General features: G+C 43.7%; 1 protein-coding gene across 1 annotated transcript in view; it reads right to left on the bottom strand.

Annotated features, from left to right (window-relative positions):
* The window catches only part of ETV5 (ETS variant transcription factor 5), a gene marked incomplete at its 3' end in the record, with an annotated part of 55991 nt that extends 40142 nt beyond the window's left edge, over positions 1-15849 (bottom strand). Inside the window, exons 1-4 of the mRNA XM_084231218.1 lie at positions 15742-15849; positions 15522-15609; positions 15348-15395; positions 15196-15246 (exon numbers count right to left, since the gene is read on the bottom strand). Of these exons, the coding sequence (XP_084087344.1) occupies positions 15196-15246; positions 15348-15395; positions 15522-15609; positions 15742-15786 (232 nt within the window). The 5' untranslated portion in view covers positions 15787-15849. The remainder of the gene's footprint in view (positions 1-15195; positions 15247-15347; positions 15396-15521; positions 15610-15741) is intronic.
* Positions 15850-23129: the final 7280 nt, after the last annotated feature.

Genomic DNA, 23129 nt, shown 5'->3' with positions numbered 1-23129 from the left:
TGGTACATATATACCATGGAATATTACTCAGCATTCAAAAAAGATAAACACATGCAATTTGCAGCAACATGGATGGCGCTGGAAGGGATCATGCTCAGCGAAATAAGCCAAAAAGAAAAAGAAAAATACCGGATGGTCTCACTCATAGCAGGAATCTAGAAAACTTAAATAAGGGACCAGGAAAATGAATAACTGTAAGAAAGTGAAAATCAAAATCAACAAAAAACTATGAACCAGAGACACTTTTAGCGGGGCGGGGGCGGGAGGGGAGGGATTGGGGTCAGAATGGGGGGGCTGCAATTGTATGGGGAATATAACAATAAAATTTATAAAAAAAATTAAAAAAAATTAAATTATTATGTGATGTAAGCTCAGGGGAATGAAAAAAAAAAATAAAATATATTCCAAAAAAAAAAAAAAAAAAAGAAGTTTCGTTTCTCAGGCTATGTTAAAGAACATCCTTAATCTTTGGAGATGCGCACACAGGTATTCAGAGGTACACAGTATTTGAAGGTAACATGCTATAATGTGTGCAACTTGCTTTTAAATGGTTCAGTAAGAAAAGAATCTATACATAAAGAAATGAAGCAAATGTAGCAATGTTTTATAAATAAATCAATAAAACAGGTATTACATCCCATTTCTTCCAAGATGCATGGAGAAAAAATAAAATCCCTTTATCTTATGGCAACTAACAGATCAAAAGTAGATGTGCTAAGAACTTCAAAACCAAGCACTCAAACATGAAGCCACCACAGCCCTATTATTAAATTGAAAAGACACTGTCCTGTTTATTCTGTACCTTTACTGTGTTTAGATAATGTAGCCCTGGGAATCTAAAATTACGTAAGGAGAATTTCTGGTCATACTCTAGCATTGAAGCCAGTGGTTTTAAAATATTTTCCTGGGCCTCCCCTGGTGGCACAGCAGTTGAGCGCTGGCCTGTAAACTGCCCACAGCCTCTGCAGCACTGGTTCGATCCCTGGCCGCCGGTGAGGGTCCCACGTGGTGCAGCAGACCTCTTCTGCCACCCGCTGCTTCCCTCAGCAGTGTATTTCGTTGGTCTGCCTGTTCTGTTCTCCACTCTGTCTCAGGTGAATCCTCTCACCCTCCCATACTTCTGACTGTACCCAGTGCTTGCATAAATAAATAAATCTTTAAAAAAAGTAAAATATTTTCCTTTGGTCCTGGCACACGAAAAAGGAGGAGGAAACATCCAAGAGAAGGTAATATGAAAACTGTCACTGCTATCACTACTGACTATTGCCTATTGCCACCTCTATTGCTGCCCAGGGAAAAAGACAGCAATTACACAAGTATAACACATTAACAAAAGTGAAATTTATCAGTAATTACACATAAAACAGAAAGTAAAACATATGCCCAACTGAAGACCACAAAGCATTCTTGGGGGAAAAAAATGGAGAATCTCCATTCCTTGGAAATACGTATTCACAAGAGGTTTAGAACATTACTAGAACAGCTGGACCATTCATTAGATTTCATCCCTGGTCTTTTAGAGGGCATAATGTATCCATCACTAACCTGTGAAGGCCGGCAGAATTAAAAAGAATTAAAGTTATCTTCCTTGAGGTTCCCCTTTATTCTCTTTCTTCCAAGTAATTGACTTGGCTCCTCCTGCCCATGCAGACTGAGCAGGACCAGAGCTAGGAGAAGAAACTGGGATGGGTAGCCTGGACTTCTGGTGCTCTGAGCCTTAAGGGGAAAAGCACAAGAGTTTCTGGCACATCCAACTGGTCCAGCCTAGCTTATCAGACTAGGAGATCAGAAAGGAATGTGGATGGAGCTGAAAAACTAAATTGAGTTAAAAGAACTATGTTGGCTTGGAGAATTGCCTGCACATTTATGCCTTGGGACTCAAGGATGACTCTGGTGTAGAACATAGTTTATCAGGCTCTCCACGCAGCTCATGGCAAAGAGGACAAACATCTGGTGCAACCAAAATCTAGATTAGCATTCCAAAAACAGGACCAAAATTTTAGGACAGGCTCATTCTGCAACCTGAAACTACAAGAATAGCTGCAAAGTCCTTATATGAAGAAAGTCAGGCTTCTACTCAGGGGTAAAATTTGGTATTAATAGGTATAGGTGAAGTTCTCCTGAGATTAGTATAGCTGCAGCACTCAAGATTTTAGATTTGTAATTAGTCACAGCGGTGGTGGTTAGGGGGGTTGTGGTACTGATTAATCCAGATTATTTTTTCCTATTTATCCTGTTTCTCAGTGAGGAACAAAGGAATGACTATCATGGTGGTGGTTAGGGGGGTTGTGGTACTGATTAATCCAGATTATTTTTTCCTATTTATCCTGTTTCTCAGTGAGGAACAAAGGAATGACTATCATGTTGGTGGCATACTTCAGGGCCCCCGGGTATAGGATCAACCATGAGGTAGCAGAATCCATCAATTAACAATTACAGAAGCTCTTCCTATGTAGCCAATGCCATATTCTGTACAATAAATAACACAAGAGCCAAATTAGGAACTGATAAAGCTAGTTCCTGGAACATCTGGTCCCAGGAATCAGATTTCTCCTATGCAGTGGGAAAAGCCTACAGTCAGCAGAAGAGAGGCTTCGGGAACTGGTATGTGGACCAAACACACACACACACACACACACACACACACACACACACACTCTCTCTCTCTTTCCCTGCCCCCTCTCTCTCTCCTTGGGATAATATAATCTGCTCAAGGAAAAAAATAGGCTTTGGACTTTTTACCATGACATGACTATGGGAAAAGAGCTCCATCAAATAGGGTATAGGAACAGAACAACCCAAAAGCAAGACTGAAATCTTCATGCCCTTGAATGAAAATGGCTGGATGAAATAATAACCAATGAAAACAGCCAGCTCTTGCAATAGTGGGAAAAGAGGGGAGGGAAGGGGATACCTTCCTTGCCCAGATGCATAGAAGAGATATACCAAGTGTAGAAATTCAAGAGATGGACCTTTGCTGGGCTGCAAGCCTAGAATACTCTGTTGTTGAGCTCCAATTAAAAATGATAGGCACGCACTTGAAAGATAGTGTGGAGACTATCTCCTGAGAGCCTATTCTCAATATTCGCAAATGGCGTGGTGGAAAAATGAGGTTAGCAGGGGAACATCAGAAGATAACTTCAGAGTTCTGAAAATGGAAACCCAAAGACCTTGAATGCAAAAGCTGAAAATTAAAGGAACAAAAAGAGCTGAAAAAAGAACAGGCCTAACTTTGAGTATGTATAAATAGAGTTAGGAGAAAGCGTATCTGAAACAACTCTCAGAGGCCACCTGCAAAGGCAGTAGAATTTCTCCTAGGATACAGGAATTAGAGTTATTGATAGAATTTCTCCCATCTGGGCTTTAAATTGGACAAGAGAACTGATACCGTGAAGAAGTTAAAACCACGAGGCCATGCTCTATAAGCCTCTTTCATTTTCTGTTTGCCCTGGATAAACCTAAATCTCTGCTGTGGACTCCAGCTGACAACAGCCACATGTGCTGAGCTGCATCATGGATTGTGTCCTGGGCTTGAGGTCGCTTTCCTGGGAACAGGCCAGCTGTAACTGGACTGATGCTTGATGGTAAGAGGCGTAGTGCTCACGATGGCTCTCAAAGTATTTCCAAATTTTGTTTGTATAGGTTGAGTGTTATGGTATTTTATGTCCTTATGCTCCTTGGAATGTGGAATATAGGGCATGAGACAGATTCAATAGTGGAGAAATCCACTTCAAAAAATGCCAAAGCACACCAGGGGTTCCCAGGGTGCGGCCTCTGTTAGACCCCCAAACAAAGCCCTTCTGGCTAGACTAAAAGCAGAGAAAGAAAACAGTGGTATACATTCATAAAGGATTTTCATTTCTCTGTGGGAAAAGGGGTTTGACTTGCTAAGAGATTAACTTTAGAGGTAAGGGCTTTGTTAGGGACAAACTTATACTCTTGCAATCCTATTTTATTGCATAGAAGAACTGGGATATTATTTCAACTGTGTTTCTATTACTTAGTGACCTCATGCAGTGGCGAGTGCAAGGGAAAGATTTGGAGGTTTGCCCTGGTAGGCCCAGTTCAAAGACAACATCCCATAAAAACTCTCCCCTCCACTCTACCCTCTTCTATGGCTTCTCCAGCATCAGCAGTGACAGGCTGACAGCTGGCATATAGTATCTCAAAATCAAAGCACCAACTGAAATATTATTGGTCAGAAGATGAAAAACTAAAATTTGACCATGGCAGTCAGTTTGGGAGGTGAGTATACAATATAATTGCATCCTAAAGAGATGGGATAGTACCTCCCAGGCAGACCAGTCACAGTGTGGACCATATTCTAGCCTCCAGGGGATCTCAAAGCTCCCCCCCCTTCCATCCCCTTCACTCCTTTTGCGGGGAAAAGAAAATACGATCCAAGTCAAGTAAGACACCAGTCCTAGAGGACAGACAGTGGGGCAGGTAGAGGGAAAGCTTTGGCTGGGAAGACCACAGGTAGCCTTAAGGCAGAGTATTTGCCTCTTCTGTTGCAAGGGAACAGAAGCTGGAAGCTGCTCTCATCCTTCACAGGCCAAGGGGCCTAGAAGAGCTCAGTGTGCTGGGGAGGCGCACACAGGCCTGGAGCAGGCCTTAGGAGCAAGAGTCCCCAGGGCGAGCCTACAGTCCAGTGTAAGTTTGTCAGGGTAAAGAAGTGGGTTGGTCACTATTTTGGCCATGGAATAGGAGGACCAATTGCTAAATGGAATTTGGGATACAGCCACTGTCCTTTTGTCACCTCTGTCAGTACTAACAATGACGACAGAAGTGATTTTTAACGGTTTCTATTCTAAGTCTGGCTAAACTAGAAGGAAAAAGATTCTTTGTATTAATGCTTTTTTTTTTCCTCCTCCCCCAAAAAGAGGTCAGGCTAGTTAAGAAGAGCCCACCTTGAACACACGTACTGAATCAGAGATGGCCTGAGTCACCGTTGGGGAGTTGTGGGTAAGAACAAGTGTCTGTCACTGAACTGCTGCATCGCGTTTTTGGTACAAAATTGCATCTTTCAAATAGTCATTTCCAAACAAAAATCTTTTGTTATTAAGTAAGGAAGGTAATAGCACCATTGGCAGAAGAGGATTTTTGGACCCAGATGAACTAGTTTCAAACTGACTTCCTTTAATTTCACACTCTCCACACTTCGGTGTTATTCTTGAAACAGCTTTGGTGTGTGCAGTTCCTTTTCTTCAAAGGACTCATTTATCCCAATTAGTTAGGATAGATAGTTTAGAATTCTGAAGTGGAAACTCAGAGGCCTTGTATGTAAGAGTTAGAAATTCAAGGGAAGGAAAGGCGCTTAGAAAAGAACTGGACCAGCTTTGATTGAGGTAGGGCTTGTGCCTGAATAGTTTCAGGCTCTGCCATGAAAGTATTTTGTACAAAATGACTATTTCTAAGTAAGGAAGAGTGTCACCCAAAACCTGTGGGCTACACAGAAAGCAAAACATTTAATCATCAAGTAAAAGGACTGTCCCAGTGCACAGAGCTCACTTTGAGAAGAGTCAAGGTAAAAATTGGTTCTTCTGGCTTTGAATGCACCACCGTCCAGAGCTGGGTATACCTGGAGTTTGACAACCTTCATGCTGAAGAGACTGGTAGAACAATAGGTGACCGATTATACCAAATCTGACTGTTTGCATCAAGATCTGGCTATTGTCGAGACTAACAATTTTCCTGGGGTAGCTGTTCAAGGAATCTTAACATCCAACCATTACCAACATCATACACAACTACCTGTTAACTTTCATGTTTAAGAAAGAGATCTAAAAGAGCCCTATCCTCCCAACTCAAGTTTTGCTCAAGGTAATAGGATGGCTTCCTCCACTGTGGGCCTTGGGTCCACCACAGATTCTACCCTAAGAAGAAGCGATACTCACAGTGGAACACACCATCAGGAATGGGGAAACTGGGCTATTTTCCTTAAAGAAAAGACAAAGCCAGACTTATTGTTCTTTAACACCCCTTTTATAATTGATTTCCAATTAATATTATTCTCCTTAAAACTGGCACAAAAGTATTAACCATGCTGTAGTATGATTAAGACACTGAAAAATGCCTTTGACTTCAAATTTAACATTCACCCTTAAAATCTGACAAGAAAGAAATCCCAACCCTTGGGAAACTGGCTTCTCCCTTGAGAGAACTATTTCCTTCTATCTATAGCTCTGCTTCTCCTAAAAGCAGAAACTCGGTTAAGTGTGTCATGGTATCTAAACGATAGCTTCTCCTCTGGCACAAGCAGTCTTACTGAAAAACACAGCATTAGCTGCATCGAGTCTAAATGAACCTAGGAAAATTTGACTTTATCTGTATTTAAACAATGACTCAGAAAAAGTGAAATAACCCTAGCTAGTTTTTTCTGTTTTTCTTGAAGGTCACCCCAAGGACTCTCAGAACTCTGGTTTTTAGACCCTTCACACAGGATTCCCTACTGACTTGAGGCCGGTATTGGGGTATTGGCGCTGTTCAAAGGTAGGGTGAGAAGGGAATGTACCAGAGAATATGGCAGTGACAGTGCAGAGCAGGGTGCTGGATCTGAGGCAGATACAGACACAAGAGAGGTTTTCTGCTTCTGGAAACACTGGGAGGCTAAGAGCAATTGTTTCTTGTTCCAACAGGAATGGAAATAGGGGAGCAGGGAATACATTTAATGCTCATCAAAATGCAGGATACATTAAAAGCCTATGCTACTCTCTTCTTACTCTTCTAGAAATACTATTCCATGGGGAAGAAATGAAAGGGGAGTGGAGGAGGAGCAGACGTGTCCTTTCTGGAGGTATCCCTTAGCACAGTGAAGTTATCACCGCTGAATTATTCTCTATTAAAATTCAGATTAGCAAACTCAGGGTAAGCATTCCAGGATCTGGTCTTCACTGCAGGCAACCATGTAGAAGAGACACCCCCACCCCTCTTCTACCTTTTCTGCGGTAAAAGTAGAAAAGACCCTCATTAAGTGCCCTTTCAGACCATTACAAAGCATTTCCAGGCACTCAGCTGAAAAGTGTTTGTGTAAGCTGAAGGTTTCCTCAGCTCCTCTGAAGAAGCACAAATGCTGGCATCCTCTTCTGCAGCTGATAACTAGGGTTATCGTCTGAGAGTTTTCAGCTCTCTCACAGGACAATCTATTCAGACCTGGCCTTTGTTTATTTATTTATTTATTTATTTATTTATTTATTTATTTATTTATTTTTTTAATAGGGAAGGGACGACATTCCTGCAAGACCAATTTACAGCAAGGGAAATATTTGAAAAAAATCCTCAGGGCAAAACACAAATGCATCCAACCTCAAATGACTATGAAGATGAGGAGCAGGAACTAAGAAGAGCTCTTTAAAACCCTGAAGAAATTGCATTGGATCATTACTATGGAGTTTTGTTTTACTTTCTAATAGTGTGTCTTTTCTATGCTTAGACTGCAGCCCTTGTCTACTCCATACAAACATACAGAGGGGGAGGGTGGCCGGAAGATGTTCAGGGTAGGTACTATTGAGGCAAGTGAAGCCCCAAAGCCCAGTCTACTTCTGGGGTGAGGAGGCCACTCTGGTTGGGGGATTGCTCAGGTTGGTTTCTTTCTGGTTCTTTCAGGGATGTTCATTTGGGGAGGCAAAGCATTTGCTGGGTGCCCAGTGGAAGGGCTGCAGGCATAGTAACTCTTCCCCATAGCAGAGTACCAGTCTGGGAAGTAGTGTTTTAAAATGACAAGTATCCAACTGCTGCAGGAAAGTAAGCGGGAGATAGAATGCCAAGGAGTACAAAAATTATAGCTTTGTCACTCCCAGGTTAAACCGTAAGCCTAAGCAAGGCGTATCTGTGTGTGGCAGGCAAACACCCTTTCTTTAGGCCTGGAGTAAAAGACCGGAGCTTGGTATAGAAGAGTAGGCAGGAATCTTCAATGGGGAGCTAAAGCCACAACCCCATGGGAAGCAGGAGATAAAAGAGAACTATCCTTAGATCAAGTCTCAACATCTCTCTCTCCAGGGGAAGCTAAACCACCCTCTCCTATTATCCCTTCCTCTAGACAGTTAGGGTTTAAAATGGGAGACAAAGGGAGGGGGTCGGACTCACTGGTGAGCAGCAACCCTTCTATAAGTCCTGGTCATCTGCCTGGCAGTTGGAGAGTTAAAGTCAGTGCTTAAAAGAAAACTCGAACCCCATTAAGCCCAGGCTTGGCGAACAGGGAGCAGCAGGGAAGCCAAAGGAAACTAATTTTGGAGGTTCTCCAAGCTGCCAATCACAAGCATATTTCTAACAGTCCCAGTGTTGTTTGAGTCGGTTGTTTTTCCACAGGCTGCACAATGGGGTCTGGTTATTCATTGAAAAAGTCTGCAAGGGAGCCCCGCCCTCCATTCACAACCAATTTGGAATGCTCCATTCAGGCAAGAGGGGGACTCAGCAGCTCAGCTCGCTGGGGCAGACTTAGCAGAGCCCAGCTGTCGCCACAGGGATGCTTGCACGCCCAGTGCGCTGTGTTTATGTAAGAAATTTAGACACAGCAGGCGCCTGCCTGCTCTGCACCCTCCTTAAGATTCAGATGGTCAAGACCCTGGCTGAAATCTGCAAGGGTGTGCAAGTCAGCTTGAAGTGAGGTCGGCAAATGCCCTCTGGCAAAAGGGGAAAGGCCAAAGAAAACTATCTTTTGCTGCCCTATTTCAGAATCTGACCATAGCTACTAAGGGTGAAGAAGACCTCAGTGGTGTTTCTCCTGCCTGGGTGAGCTGGCTTGCATTAGAGGGCAGCTCTCTGCAAGTCTGCAGTTCTAGACGCCTCACTTTTCCATCCATTGCCAATAGCTCTATTGGGAGCCACCTGGTTTCCTCCCCAAGGGAGAGGGGTCTCCAGTAGGTTTTCTCTAGGCAGTGTGTGTGGGGGGGAGGGGCAAGCTACCTCTTATGAACAGTTTCACAGTTCCTTTTCCTGGCTCTGTATCCGGCCTTAAAGGTTTATAATACCACCCCCCCTGAATGCCCATGAGACTTCAAAAGGAAAGAGTGTGGAGATCTGGGGTTGGCGGGTGAAATCTACTTCAAGGACAATGCAAAGTACAAGGCTAAAAACTGGTTTGGTTTCTTAGAGATATTTTTCAAACCAATAATCACCCTGAAGGAGAGCAGATGAAGTCAGTCTGAAAACCAGACTTTATTTCAAAGAAAAGCAAACTCCTTTATGAAAATCAAATCCAGGAGATAAATTTTAGCTCATGGATTTTTCATAACATACTTGGCTATTTTTAAATGTCTTTTGTTTACCTCTCCTGGCTGCCTGCCCCCAACCCCATCCCCAGTGAACTCAGATGGCGACAAGGAAAGCATTTCTCTGAAGTTCTTCTGACCACAGAATCCCCATTCAATACCTTGGATGCATGACATCTGTCTCGAACTCCTGGCTTTTTAATAAGTTTGATGTGATCCTGCTCCCTGGTATCTTGCATCCTCATGGCTGCAACTTTGCCCCTGAATGCTTCCTCCTTTATTTGCTATGCAAGTTCCTTTTATATGGGGGTTCTTTTCCTTTTAACATCTGAGCTGTCAGTCCACAGTCCCTGAATGTAACATACATTATGGTCTGTCTCAAACAGACATACACTGGTGCCCACCTGCACACACATGAGGAGGCCATTATCTGTTCCCCTTCCCCCTTAAAGCTGAGCTTCTTTGAGGGACTGGACAATGATGGAAGCTGACGACCTAAACCTCTGTTAACCGAGCTTGATGAGTTCACAAAATGAATTTTTAAAAAAGCAACCTAATCCGGTACTGGCATCAGCAGGTCTGGCACTTGTCCAAGAGCTGGGAGCTGCAACATGACAAGACTCTGAGCTCCTTGGATTCCAAGTGGAGAAGCTCTGCGTGCCAGGGCACAGATGGGACCCAAGCTGCCTCAAGGGCAGCCATACGCCCACCGGAGAGGGCGCTGCCGGCCTCTGTGCCTGAGTGTACTTTGCCACCACTAAAACCTGAGAAACATGTGGAGGGAACAGTCGCTTGGTAAAAACTACACACCCTACCCAACCTACCACTCGTAACATTTTGGGTTGGGGAGGGACTGAAATTAAAACAATGATACTACTAGATGGCAGAAATGGCAGATAGTACAAATTCTCAGCATTGTCATGCTACCCATGCCTTACTCCTGTAAAACTGAAGAATGCTAAAAAATAGGAGATAAGCGGCAATTTCTTCGTGGATGCCAAGATTTTGTTACTTCTGGCAGCTTACATAAGCATTTTGCCTGGCAATATAAGTCCCTAGCCCAGCTCTTCATCACCAAACACAAAGGACTGGATAGGTTACTGGGCTTTATTAGGGGACTAAGAGCAAAGAGAGGGTAAGAGAAAAAGCTATTGTTTTTAACAAGCCTAACTGAATGAAAGTTAGATGAAAACAGATTTTGTGTAAACATATACTTCTTTTACATAAATGGGAACTTTAGGTCTTGGGTCCTTAAGTGTAAGGTGTTTAAGGCTCTTGGAAGCTATCAAAACAGGAAGGATTTCAAATCCTTTAGCACCCTGTCAGTGGTTAGGTAGTGGACTAGCTAACAAAGACTTTGAAAGTCGCACTGTAAAACCTGGAGTCAAATAACCTCTCCCCTCCTTCAGCACGCTTCTTTCTACTCCCTAACTACTGGCACTTAAAGAGGATAAACTGATAGCCTTGATTTCTTCAAGTCTCTTATTATTAAAGCATGCCCTATTTTTTTTTCTTACTTTCCATAATAAAAAGACTTTAGGATGAGTTTTTTCAAATAGAAATGGTCCAAGACCAGCAGGGTAAGCAAACATAGGGTTTTGCTATATCACACCTGGGTCTTAAATAATGTGCCCTCTCCCAAAGAAATGCACTGCTGCACTCCAGTGTCACCCAAACAGGTAAAGAAAAAAAAAAAATCCAGCTGAATAATCTCATGTTGAAACAGGATTAAGATCAATGTGTTTTAGGCTCAAGGGCTGTCATAACAGTTAATCCTATTTCCCCAGCCATCTATTGCAATGTATTTATAAAAAGTCGATTTTATCAGTTAATTAGCCAGTCCTTAGGAAATTACTATTACTTCCTCTACTTGGTCCATTCCTTTTTTGAAACATGAATATAAAAGGAACACTTGAGGGAAGTATAAGGTCATTTGGATTTTAGAACAGTTCTCTTAAATTATATTTGGTGTGGAGGTCATGGCTTTAAAATAAGATTTTATCATGAATTCTCTCCCGCATAAAGTATTCTAGTTATTCAAGATGCTGACAAGCCAGCACTCATAATATTGCCATTTAAATGAATGATTTAAAAAAAAAAATCAGAATCGAAATCTACACTTAAAAAAGTGAGTCAGGGCCTCCCTCGTGGCGCAAGGGATTTCGCACCGCACTATGAAGCAATCCACAGCCTCTGCAGCACGAGTTCGATCCCTGGCCGGCCAGGGAGAAACCCACAGCGAGGCAGACCTCTCCTGTCTTGCCCGCTGCTCCCCTCAGCAGTATATTTCAATCAATCTGCCTGTTCTGTTCCCTACACTGTCTTTGGCAGATCCTCTCACCCTCTGCATCTCTGGCCTGTACCTCAGCTCTTGTATGCATAAATAAATAAATCTTTAAAAAAAAAAGTGAGTCAATTTACAATAGTTATATACTCTAAAATCTAGTAATACCCTTAGGAACTCAAGCAGTCACTTAAAACCTTTTTTTTGAATGTAAATTCCCCGCCTCTCCAAATCTAAACATTTTCAGTTCCCATCTGATCCATGGTTTTGATTGGTAGTTAATTTTGTGAAAATGCGTAATCAAGATGGTACACATCTACCTATTATCCAGATTCTCTCGTTTGGTTGTTCTGTGAGTTAATATATGTGTTTAGCTACATGCACATTTACATGGCTATATCCACAGATCCAAACTTATTTACAATAGACAGAATTTATATATATATATATATATATATATGTACACACACACACACACACACACACACACACACTCCTATGTGTACACACATTTAAGATGTCTGGTAGAAACCATGTCCCCATTTTACAATTTCTCTCTTCCAAATCCTAGCTAGAAAAACTCATTGCACCAAGATATTTGATAACTTTTTCAGGATCACATAATAAAGACTAATGAGGTGTTAGCCTGGGTGGCCCACAGTCTCCCTAAGGCATTTCTGAAGACTACATCTAGGTAGATGAAATGATGGGGGGCAGCTTGGGGCACACCTCAGCAGGTACACATGTTCCCTTGGCTGTACAGGTTGGTGAGAATTTCTTTAAGGATAGTATTTTGGGATAATTTTGTTTCTCATTTCACCCAACCCTTCTCATTTGCCCCAAATCACTAGTCAACCTCACTAGCAATCTGGACATTCTATCTCCTTCTCTGTAAAATGAAGGGTTGGATAAGACTCTCTTTATAAGAAACTGCCAGCTCAAACAATCTGAGATCTGCAGGGTTACACCTTAGGACTAAATGCTAATTGATGGCACTGGCACAACCACCTATGGTCTATGGGTTGCACTTTCCACTACCTTGAATCTCACCTGTAAGAATTCCCAGGTAGAGGAGGAACATGAATCTGCAAAACTTACAAAATATAATCGCTTTTAGAAGTTGAGTTTATAGCACTTACCACAGAAAGTAAGCTATAATCTTGAAAGCTAAAATTCTAAAATAAAAACAATCCACATTACTTACTTCTTTCTCTCATGAGCATGCACACACACATATGTACAAGATGGAAAATTAATCACATAGTTACTAGGAAAAGTAGATTACCAGTAGCAGACCACAGAAGAATGTTGTTAAGCACATTTCTGCTATTATAGGGAAATGGTTTACTTTATTGGGCAAGTATAAGTTTGTTTTATAGTTCATTGATTGGGTGATTCAAACCAACATTTAAGGTTCCATTAAACGTGAATGAGTTTCTCTCCATTCAACGTGAATGACTATTCTCCTTTGGAATAGTCATGGGCTCTTCCAGAAGGTGACTGGAGAAGAAGCTGACCCTCAATGCAAGTCTATGAGAGACATTCACAACAGAAGTTATCTGCCCCTTTCTGGGCTCAGCTCCGCCAGCTCCAGGGTAGCTACCCTGTCATTCTCAACTCTAGTTAAATCAGTCACAAATAACAAGATTGAATATATCAAGGAGATACCACCTCATGTTTGTGTTCTTACCTAACCTCTAAGACAAGGTGATCTTTGAATCTATCCTTCTTGAAGTTCCATTTCCAGGAAAAGAGTCAGAGAGGGAAAGAGAATTATTAAAAGACTTCACCAGGCTATGCTACCATATATTTTATCCTTAAAAGACAGAAAGCTCAACTATAAGAACCTAAAGCAAAAGGCAAATAAAGTAAAAAACACATTACACTTGGTAAGCAGAAACATCTCCCAGAGCACCTCCATTTTAGGTACAGCATTTTAATTAAAGAACTTAGCATATTCTATTTGCTAAGCAGGAATTATTTCTAAGGAGCCAAAACACATTTATTGATTCTTTCACTTTAGCCTATTCCTGCAGATACATTTCTCTCCAAGTATAAATCCTATTTGCTGACATCTTTCTCTAAAGAACATACCTTTGCTTTAGCACATGAAATCAATTTGAATGCAGTCATCTCACCTCCCTTTTAACTCTTTTGGGTTACAGAGAAACAAAGTGTCATAAAAGCATTTCAAAGAACCTCTGCCAAGAAAGCCACCTCCCAAACAGACTGCAGTTTATGCTGCTTTGAGCAAGAAATGGAAAGGCTGGGCCAAATTGTCAACACAGAACAAAGTGGGATTACAAATCCTGTCTTTTATCTTGCAAACACAGACACACAGACACAGGCACACAGGCAGGCTAGCGCGCGTGTACACACGCGCGCACACACACACACACACACAACTTGGGTTATCTTTATTTAGCCTTTAGGTGGCAAGTTTCCCAATCACTTGAAAGCAATCAAAGGGGAATAATTAACACACATTTACTTTCCTATAGAAAACATCCACAGCAAGCTGTGACAAAGCTAAGGTAGCCATGCATCTGTGGATTACAGTTTAGTGCCTTTTAAAGTTTCATGGCATTGCGCCTTGGGGATGAGGCCTATCATTAAAGAATATTTAGATGGTACCTCTGTTCTTTCATTTAATGATTTAGATCACCCAGCTTTTACTTAGTCCCAAAGAGATCCTCTTATCCAGTGGCATTTTTCCACACACACACACACACACACACACCCCACACACAACAAAACTGGGAAGAATTTGTTGGTGCAAAATGAGAAATTGAATCTTTGCCTGGCTCAGGTGCTTGCTATTATAAACTATGACTAAGAGACATGAATTTCTCTATGATGCAACCCTCAAGAGAGGCAGCATTTTCTCCAGCCTCTCTTAAACCTGCTCATTCGCCAGTGACTAATGCTCTCTAGAGCTGCCCTGGACTACTCAAATTTCATCAGCCAGCTTTGTCCTTGATAGCTCTGCCTGGACCATAAAAGCTCCCAAACCTGTTGAGGACAGCCCGAAAGATCAGAGCAAAGCTCCCCAAGCGCCTGCCAGCACTGAGAGCCAGCTTCTGAGCTCCTACTTGCATTTGTTATCTCAGCGATATGAGCACTTAATCACATGAAAAATGAGAGTAAATCAGGTCACTCTGTGACACCCCTTGTCAGCTTACAAGTAAAAACAAAATGGACATGTCAGGTGAAACCAAAATTAACTGGAATCTTCCATTAACTATTTCCTGCACCTTTAAAAGAAAAAAAATGTCAGGCTCACAATTTGCATCAAGGACTTAATTTATAAAACAAAAAACATTGTAAGATGATATCTGATTCATGGATGTTTGGCCCATCATCTTTTGTACGTCATATTAATTTCTAATTTTGAGCTTGAAGCCCTGTAATATTCCTAGGCAAAAAGAAATTCAGGAAGAAATTATGTTCAGTAAATTTTACATGCAATAGAACTAGAGCACTTTATTTTTTAGAACTAGAGCACTTTTAGAGATGATTTTAATAAGGAATGAAAAAAAGTCATTATAATAAAATTCAAAAATTCCTGAATTATTAAAAAAAGCCCAAAATGCATTCCAATGACTAAAGATGCTGGCTACAGCTGAAAATAGTATTTAGACATAGATGATACAAGACCAAATAATTTCAGAACAAATGAGCCACTACCAGAAAGGTACTTACAGTTATCAGACTGAAAATCTGGGACAAACTGTTCATCATCAGGAACTTGTGCTGGAAAAGAGATTTTTTTTTTTTAATTTTAGGCCTTTAAATTTTATTAAAAAGCACCATAAAATTTTTTTTATGAAAAATAGGACAGCCAAGAAACTTGCCTTCAGCTAACCAAGCCTCTTGAAGTTGACTGAGATCCTGAAACAACTCTGGAATTGAAAACAGAAGACACCAGAATGAGAATGACTCTGTTAATGGAGAAGAATCTGCATGCATGCTGCTTTCACTGGAAGCCATTTGAGGAAGCCAGGACACAGAGGGGAAAGCGTCACTACCTTCAGAATCATGAGCCAGGTCTGTGTCTAAAAACTTCCTTTTTCTATCAATCACAGGCCGCCCTCTACATTCCTCGGATCGAGATTTCTGAAAGACACCAATAGATAGAAAAGACTCAAATGTAGTGAAGGGATCAAAAAGGGGCCTTACCACTAACCCAGTAAGGAAAAGGCACACACTCAAAGGAGGATTAAAAAACCAGAAGTCACATAAACTTACCCCTGGAACCATAAAAGGGACTTGCTGATCATAAAACCCATCCATGGTGCTTCCAACTTCTCTAATATCACTTTGAAAGGTTTCAGCATTGAGTAATTTCTGGGGGAAAAAGGGGTCCTCCTGCAATAGGAATTGGGAGATTTTAATTGAGGTAGTTAGAAAAAATGAAGTAAGTGTATACTGCTCTCTTTTGGGGCAAAATCACTACCTTTCTCTGAGGTACTTAAAGCCCACTCAAGGTGTAAACTTTACAGACTAACTCTGGGCTTGATGAAGGGCAGCAAGGTTCATAATGTACTTAATGCCAAATCCGCTGACCTAGTCATCCTTTCCTTTCTCTTTTCTTCTTCTTCTTTTAACCATTAAGATTAGAGGTTTGCTACTTTCTGTCTCCTACTAAAATGCATTATTTTCACTTATAAAAGGGTGATTTCAAGATTTGTGGTGTTATGGCTTTTTTTTTTTTTAGAAAGGTAATTTTTTACAGTACAGTGACAGGAAATAGAAAAACTAGGTTTAAGCATTCCAAATTAGTGCCAATTAAGAATCTGACATACATAATGTTCCTGATAGTATTTTGTAGGTCAATGGTTAAGACACTATATATAGATCCAGGAATATATTGATCAGAGGTGTACTACTCATCACACAACTCTTTAAAACCTAACCTTCTATGCAAAGAGGTATGGCATATATAATGTCACAAATAGCTCCATGGTAACATTCACAGATATCTATGCTATCTCCAACTTGTAAAGAATAAAATAGCTCTGTAAAGTAATGGATAAATCCCATTTAGTGGAAACTGAATTCTACTGCACATATTTTAAATGCATGTCTATCACAGATCTTAATTAAAAGCAAAAGATCCATGGAAAGAAAATTCAGTTTGATTCTCAGAGTGAAGTCAGTTTTTCTCAAACACACTAAAAAAATAAGCTTGTTTCAATACTGTCCAGGTGTTGGGGTTGGGAGGAGAGGGTGGGGGTCAAAATGGAGAGAACTTTTTCTAATTTAGGAAGAATAAAGTAACAATTTTAGAAAGGTAACATCTTACTGAACATTTTTTTTTCTTCACACAAAGCCACAGTTTTGTCAACAAAATGGGAAAAACAATTTCAACCCAATTCAAAACAATGCAAAATGTTTAAGGATAATTCTGTTTTAAAGTGCACAGACATTTTCAACAAGCACCTTTTTAGCGAGCAATTCCATTCAAATTGTTTTTCACACTGTGGGGGGGGGCATATCAAGTTTTCTAAGTGAGCAGGATACAAGGAAATCCTTCACCGTCAGCGTCCTCTCAGCGTTCTGACACATGTAATCAGATATTTTCAAAGTCAAAAAGAGCAAAACTACACATAACTCCTAACTTCCTAGAAAAACAGACTAGTCTTCCAAACAGAGCTAAAAAGTGCAGAACAAAGCCTCTTTCTAGAATATCAACAAGCGGTATACAAGCTCAGAAACCTCAGCAATGAGTTGAGGGGCATGAAAACTCTTACGGCCTTTGAAATTCTGTCATTAAATCATGGCCTTAGAAATTCTATAAAAGTCTATGGGGGAAGGGGACCACGAGTAGGACATCGGAGAGGGAGTTATTTTCAGAGCCTCACGACGAGATACATTGCAAAAATACTTCACCAAGAAGAGCAAAAATATCTTTTAAAAACATGAAGTAAAAGCTGCCACCAGAGAACCCAAAAGGGGCATCAAGGATCTTTAAAGCAGCCCTCAGTGTTCAAGGGCGTGAAAAATCCTGTTCAAAGCATATTTTTTTTAAGCCTGAAGGGAAGGTTCGAGTTCATTCAGGAGTTTAAACCACTTCCTTTATTCCCGCCCCCCCCCGCCCCCCCTCTCGGTGCCCCCAGGAAAACTTTAACACTGCGCTGCAGCGGGATCGAGGCCCCTCCCCCGAGGCGCGCAGCGGGCCTGGTTTTATGAATGGGAGAGCGAGCCGCGGCCGCCACATCAGGTAGAGGCTGTAACTGGATCCCTCGCGCTGGGCCCCATTCACAAAACAAGACACACTTCCACCCAATTCCCAGCCTTCCCCATTCATGAAAACTCCGTCAGATGAGCCCCCGCCCCCGCTCCCAACGCACGCCCAGCCTCCGACGCAGGCCCCTCACCCCAGCGTTTTAGGAAGAAAGCTCAATGCTTCATTCACAAAAAGGGAAAGAAAAAAAAAAAAAAAAGCCGCAGGGAGCGGCAAGCCAAGGAAAGAAACCCGCTTCATTCATAAAGTCACCCACATTCATAAAACGAGCTGAGGCGCCGTGTGTTATCAACCGCCCCCAATTTCTCCTCCCCTCCTCCCCACCCCAGCCCACCAAGACTCTCTCCACGGTGCTCCCCCGACCCCCGACTCTGGCCGAGAGTTCGGTTCCCCTCTGAGGTCTCTTCCCCTCTGAAAATGCGGTCAGATCTCAAATCCAGAGCGAGACTTCAGCGTCTCCCCAGCCCCCCCACCCCCCGCCCCGGCCGCCGTTCTGATGCTCTCGGGTGCAGCCTGACGCCTCAGCGGGCCGGGGGTGGGAGTGGGGGATTGAGTGTCCACTTTCCATAGCCCGAAACTTGCAAGGCCCGCGTAAGTTCCCGGCCGACCCCCAACCCTGCAGGCTGCACATGCCTGTGTCACTTAACCCCTCCAGGTGCTGGGAGGGGATCACCTCTCAAACACTCCCCCGCTAGCTGCTTCCCGCCCCCTCCTTCCCGCAGGAAAGCTCTGCCAAGCTCCTCTTCTCGCGAGTCTCCAAGTGCCCTAGGGGCGCTCCGGTCCCCAGAGGCTGCACAGCCCCGCAACTCCGCACCGCCTCCCCATCTCCACCCCGAGCCCCGCACCCCGCGCTCCCACGCGCCTCCCCGCGACGTGCGGAAACCCGCTCTTTGCGCGCTCCGGAACCGTTAGCCGCCCCCGCCCGACACCTCCCAGGAACCGAACCGAACCGGGCCCGAGGGAGGAGAGGCGGTCAGTCCCCCGGGGCTCAGCCCAGATATAAAGTGCACCACGACTTGGAGGATTCCGAAGCAGTTCGTGAACTCTCGCCGGCTGCGCCCTCCGGATCGGCTCCTGGACATCCCCTCCGAGACCACGGTGCCCCCTCGACGCCCCCTCACCTGAGGCAGCCGCTCTCTGTCCCTTGCAGCGGCCCCGGGGCGCAAGCGCGCTCACGCACGCGCGCACCGGGCCTGGGCGCTTAGGCGAATGACTGGGCCGAACCGCTCCTGGAGACGCTGAACCGCCGCTCCGCGCACCAGCGGCTGGACTCTGCGCCGAAGCTGCCAACCAGGCTAGAGCGCTGGCCCGGCCCCCCGCGGCCTGCTGCTCCGCCTGCTGCCATTGGCCCGCGGTCCTAGCTCAGCCACGTTCCCATTGGCCCGAAGCGGCTCCCGAGACTGTCCATCACCTCTTGTTTACCCTCTCTGAGGGCAAATCCAGCCAAGCCGCCCCATCAACTCTGGCCTCCATTGGTCAATCGCGCTTCTCTCCCCGCCCCCTTAGGGGCCTGTTTTACATAATTTATGCACCGGGGGCCTTTGGCCAATCAGCACAGGCTTGTTTATATAATGAATGTAAGGACGTTTTTCATTCATAAAAAACGCGACCCGAGGGGGAAGCTTAGCTGAGTCAGTGAAGCACTTAAAGGCGCCGAGGCCGCGAGAAGTCACCGTTACTGCTCTCCTCGCAGCTTTTCTAACTTTTCATCCAAGCACAGCTCTCTCCCCTTCCCTATTCACCCCCACTTCTCCCCCGCCGCCCCAACCCCCCACCCCGCCCCAAACGCCAACGCCAGGATTGGTCCGCTGGGCGCCAGACGTTCGCAGCTGCAGCACCGAGCAAAGTTATCATTTTAGAATTCAGGCGAGAGGAATTCGTCATTCCACCAAGAGAGAAACTCGCTCACTGACCTGGGCGTGCGGCCCACAGAAACACAGAAAACGGAAACGAGCCCTCTAATCTTAGTTACCTTTAAGAGAGGCCTTAATTTCCTTTCACCAGGTTTCCAATGGGTAAGAATAAGCAGTATCTCTCTCTAAAATCTGAGCTCTCAAATAGATTTTAGTTACAGATTTTATGTTAGCAAGGCCTAAGGCCCAGTCAAATCCCGATTTCTCTCCATGTTTAATTGCAGTTTTAACCTCCACCTGAGTGGGTTCTTAGCGAAAAGAGAGGGTGGGCGCTCAGAGAAATCCTCTCGGGGACCGCACCAACCAGTCAATCGACCTAGAAACATAAATTCCTCTGAAACGGGCTTGCAGAGTTAGACCTCCTCCCTCCCTTCCCGGGAGGCTTGTTTTCCATTTAAGTGTTGAATGCAAGATGGTGTATTTGCGAATTAGATCCCGTGCAGCTGGGAACGGCGAGAAGCTGCTACTCAGCTTGCCAAACGATCGGGCACTAACTGCAGTTGCTGAGATTCTTAACAGGGTGTTCCAGGAAACAAATAAATAAGCAATCTTCTCCCCGCCCCCGGCCCTCTACCCCCGGCTGTGAAGGCCGCGGAGCGGCTCTGCTCTCCCCCAGGACGCTGCAGGCTTGTGAGGGAGCTGTTCTGTGCTGTTCTGGAGTCGTTCAACGGTGTGCCTTGCCAGTCATCCCGTGTGCAGCAGTGGGGAGGAAAGACACCAAATATTAGGAGAAAGCCCCATGCAAAGGATACCCTAACCCTGGGGCTGCCCCGCCCCCCACCGTGTGGAATGCAATGCGGATTTTTAGAAATTGTTTTCAGTCAAAACTTGCCCACCTACTTTTCTGTTTTCACTTGTAATGTTGAACAGAGCAGGATCTTGGTCTGTCCTCTATAGTTCGAGAAACGCTGGCGTTTACCTTAGGAGTCCTGGGCCCAGAATTGAGCTAGATTTAAGCTATTGACTTTGTGCAGGGGTGGGACTGGCATGAATTGATTGCTTTGAAGTGCTTTGAACTTTTAACAAGCAATTCGTTATATTTAATTTCCTAGTTGAGCATTTTGCTTTGACCCCAGATCCAGTAAAGTTTTCCTTTAGTGTCTTTCTTCATTCCCCAGGTAGTGCCATTTCAGGTTGGTGGCTAGAGGTTTTACTTTATTTCCGTTGTGCTCACAGTGTTTTGCTGACATTCCAGAGGGCTCTATCTCCTCAGCTGGACTTGGGACCTAGTCTAGTGACTTGATCTCCCTCCTCCTGGGCTTGTCTGTTCCCACCTCATCTCATCTCATCCTGCTCTCTGATCTAGTTTCTCCAGAAGAGCTTCCCTTCTCCTGGTTGCTTGAGTCTGCCTCATGTTCTTATCATATTAGCTGCTGCCCATCAATCATATTTTATAACGTTGGTTATAGGAAAAGAGCACACAGCAACTGCCTTCACCATGTGACTCAACAAGCCATGTGTTCTCTTCCTACCTTAGAAAGAGAAGTGGCATTAAGTAGTAATAAATAGTGACTAAGTTGGGGCAGGGGAAGAGTAGGGAGGTGGGTTTTCATAAGAGGGTTGTCACAAACATGCTATCAGGCATAGGAATTTATACCAGAATAGAGCTAGAGCCAATTAATTATTTAGTCATCTAGTAAATATTTCTTTGGAACAAATACTCAGTCTCACCCTGTGCAAGGTGAACAAGTACTGATGAATAAGATCCACTCTTTGTCTTGAAGGTGCTGGCAAATTATCCCACAATTTCAGCACCTCTGTAGGTTATCTCATTTAATCCTCAAGATTAATCCTCCACATAAATACTAACATGGTCACAGCTACTAATATCTGCATTTTGTAGACAACAAGTCACTAAGGCACAGAGAAATTAAGTGACTTGCCAGTGGTCACTTGCCAGTGGTCACAAAGCTGAACCTGCGTAAGAACAATGTCAGGTCAACCCCGGAGCCCAGGGTGCACTTATCATGGACCCTGTAGCTCAGCAGATTACCAGAAAATATCATGTGAACCCTGGAAGATAGAAGACAGAAGTGGTAAGCATCACAGAGAGGCAGACTTCAGCTGAGTACATGGTTAGGAAGGACTTTGAAATGTTTGAAGTGGACCAGAGAAGGAGCTTTGCAGCTGGTCATGAGTCTCTTGTCGCAGGAGGCATTTACACAGAGAGATTGAGGGGTAGTACAGAAGGGCTGGTGCTCCCCACTGGGTAATCTCTGAGGATTATTTCAGCTCTAAGTGTCTATGATTCTGAGAATTTGGAACTTGTGTTGAGAGGTGCTTAGGTCCTTGACTGCCCCTTGCCTCTACTGTGATATGTGAAGGTGTAAGTCAGGATGACCCACATTATCAGATGGAATCCTGGGCCTAGAGTTTGTTCGTATGGTTAAGTATTTGTGGTATCTTCACTCCATGTCTCTCCCTTCTATTGGCTGCTGCTGCTGCTTAGTTACTTACCTCTCCCATTGCTATCACCATCCCGCTCCTCATCTTCACTTGTTATCTTTGTCTTTGAGAGAGTTAAGGGTCAGTATTTAGAAGTTCTTTGTCTAGTACACTGATTCTTTCCTCCTAGGAACATACCTTACATTTGTCTAACACATGTGCTAAGCTCTCTTCCAGGCGAGAGACCAGACTGGAAAAGATAACCAAGAGACACCACCCCCTGGAACATTTGTCTAGTGCTGATCCAGCTTTTGTCTTCTGGCAATAGCAAAACTTACTTAATCGCAGTAGGATTAGTAGCCCCTCGTTCTTCAATTTGCAGTGTCTTTAGGGAAACAACACCGAAGGATAGAAAAATAAGTTCCTTGCCTCAAGTTGGAAAGTTTCTGTTTCCCTTTAGTGGACTATTCTTAAAGTGTTCCCCTAAAATTCCCAAAGCAAGTTACGGTATAAGGCAATGTCCCTGCCTAGAGCTGATCACAAATTGGCAGTGGAAAATGTGGCTGCCTCGTGATCCCGGTCCCTTGCACTTGGAAACACCTCAAGTTCCTCTGTTAGAAATGCGTGGTGAGGGTCATCCTGTGTGGAGACTGGAGTGTGGTTCTGTAGCCCTCAGGGGTTCTTCCCCATTCTGTGTAGGATGGAAGAAGGGACTTGAGGACAGTGTTGGAAAGCTGCAGAGCTGTTTTTCTCTTCAAGGGAGAGACAGAATTCTATCAGATTGACACACTTTCCTTTCTAAAATTCAATCTTAAACCCTTCAAAACTGTGGAGAGAAAAGAGAATCTTTTAGAATCAATGGCTCTTTAAACAAGTAGGTACCATATTGCCTTCAAGGTCCTTTTCAGGCAGGGAATAATAATAGCTGTCATGTACCGAGTACTTGCAAGGGGCCATGACGCTTTCCCAAACACTTCATAGGTCTTTGCACATTTAGTCCCAACAACGGCCTCTGAGGGAGGTACTGTTATTAGCATTTCACTTTTCACAGATGAGAACGTTTAGATACAGAAGGTACAGAAATCCCTTCA

This window comes from Talpa europaea, assembly GCF_964194135.1.
Source record: "Talpa europaea genome assembly, chromosome: 4".
NCBI classification, from domain to species: Eukaryota; Metazoa; Chordata; class Mammalia; order Eulipotyphla; family Talpidae; genus Talpa; species Talpa europaea.
The sequence above is the reverse complement of the archived record's forward strand: the minus strand, read 5'-3'. Positions and strand labels throughout refer to the sequence as shown.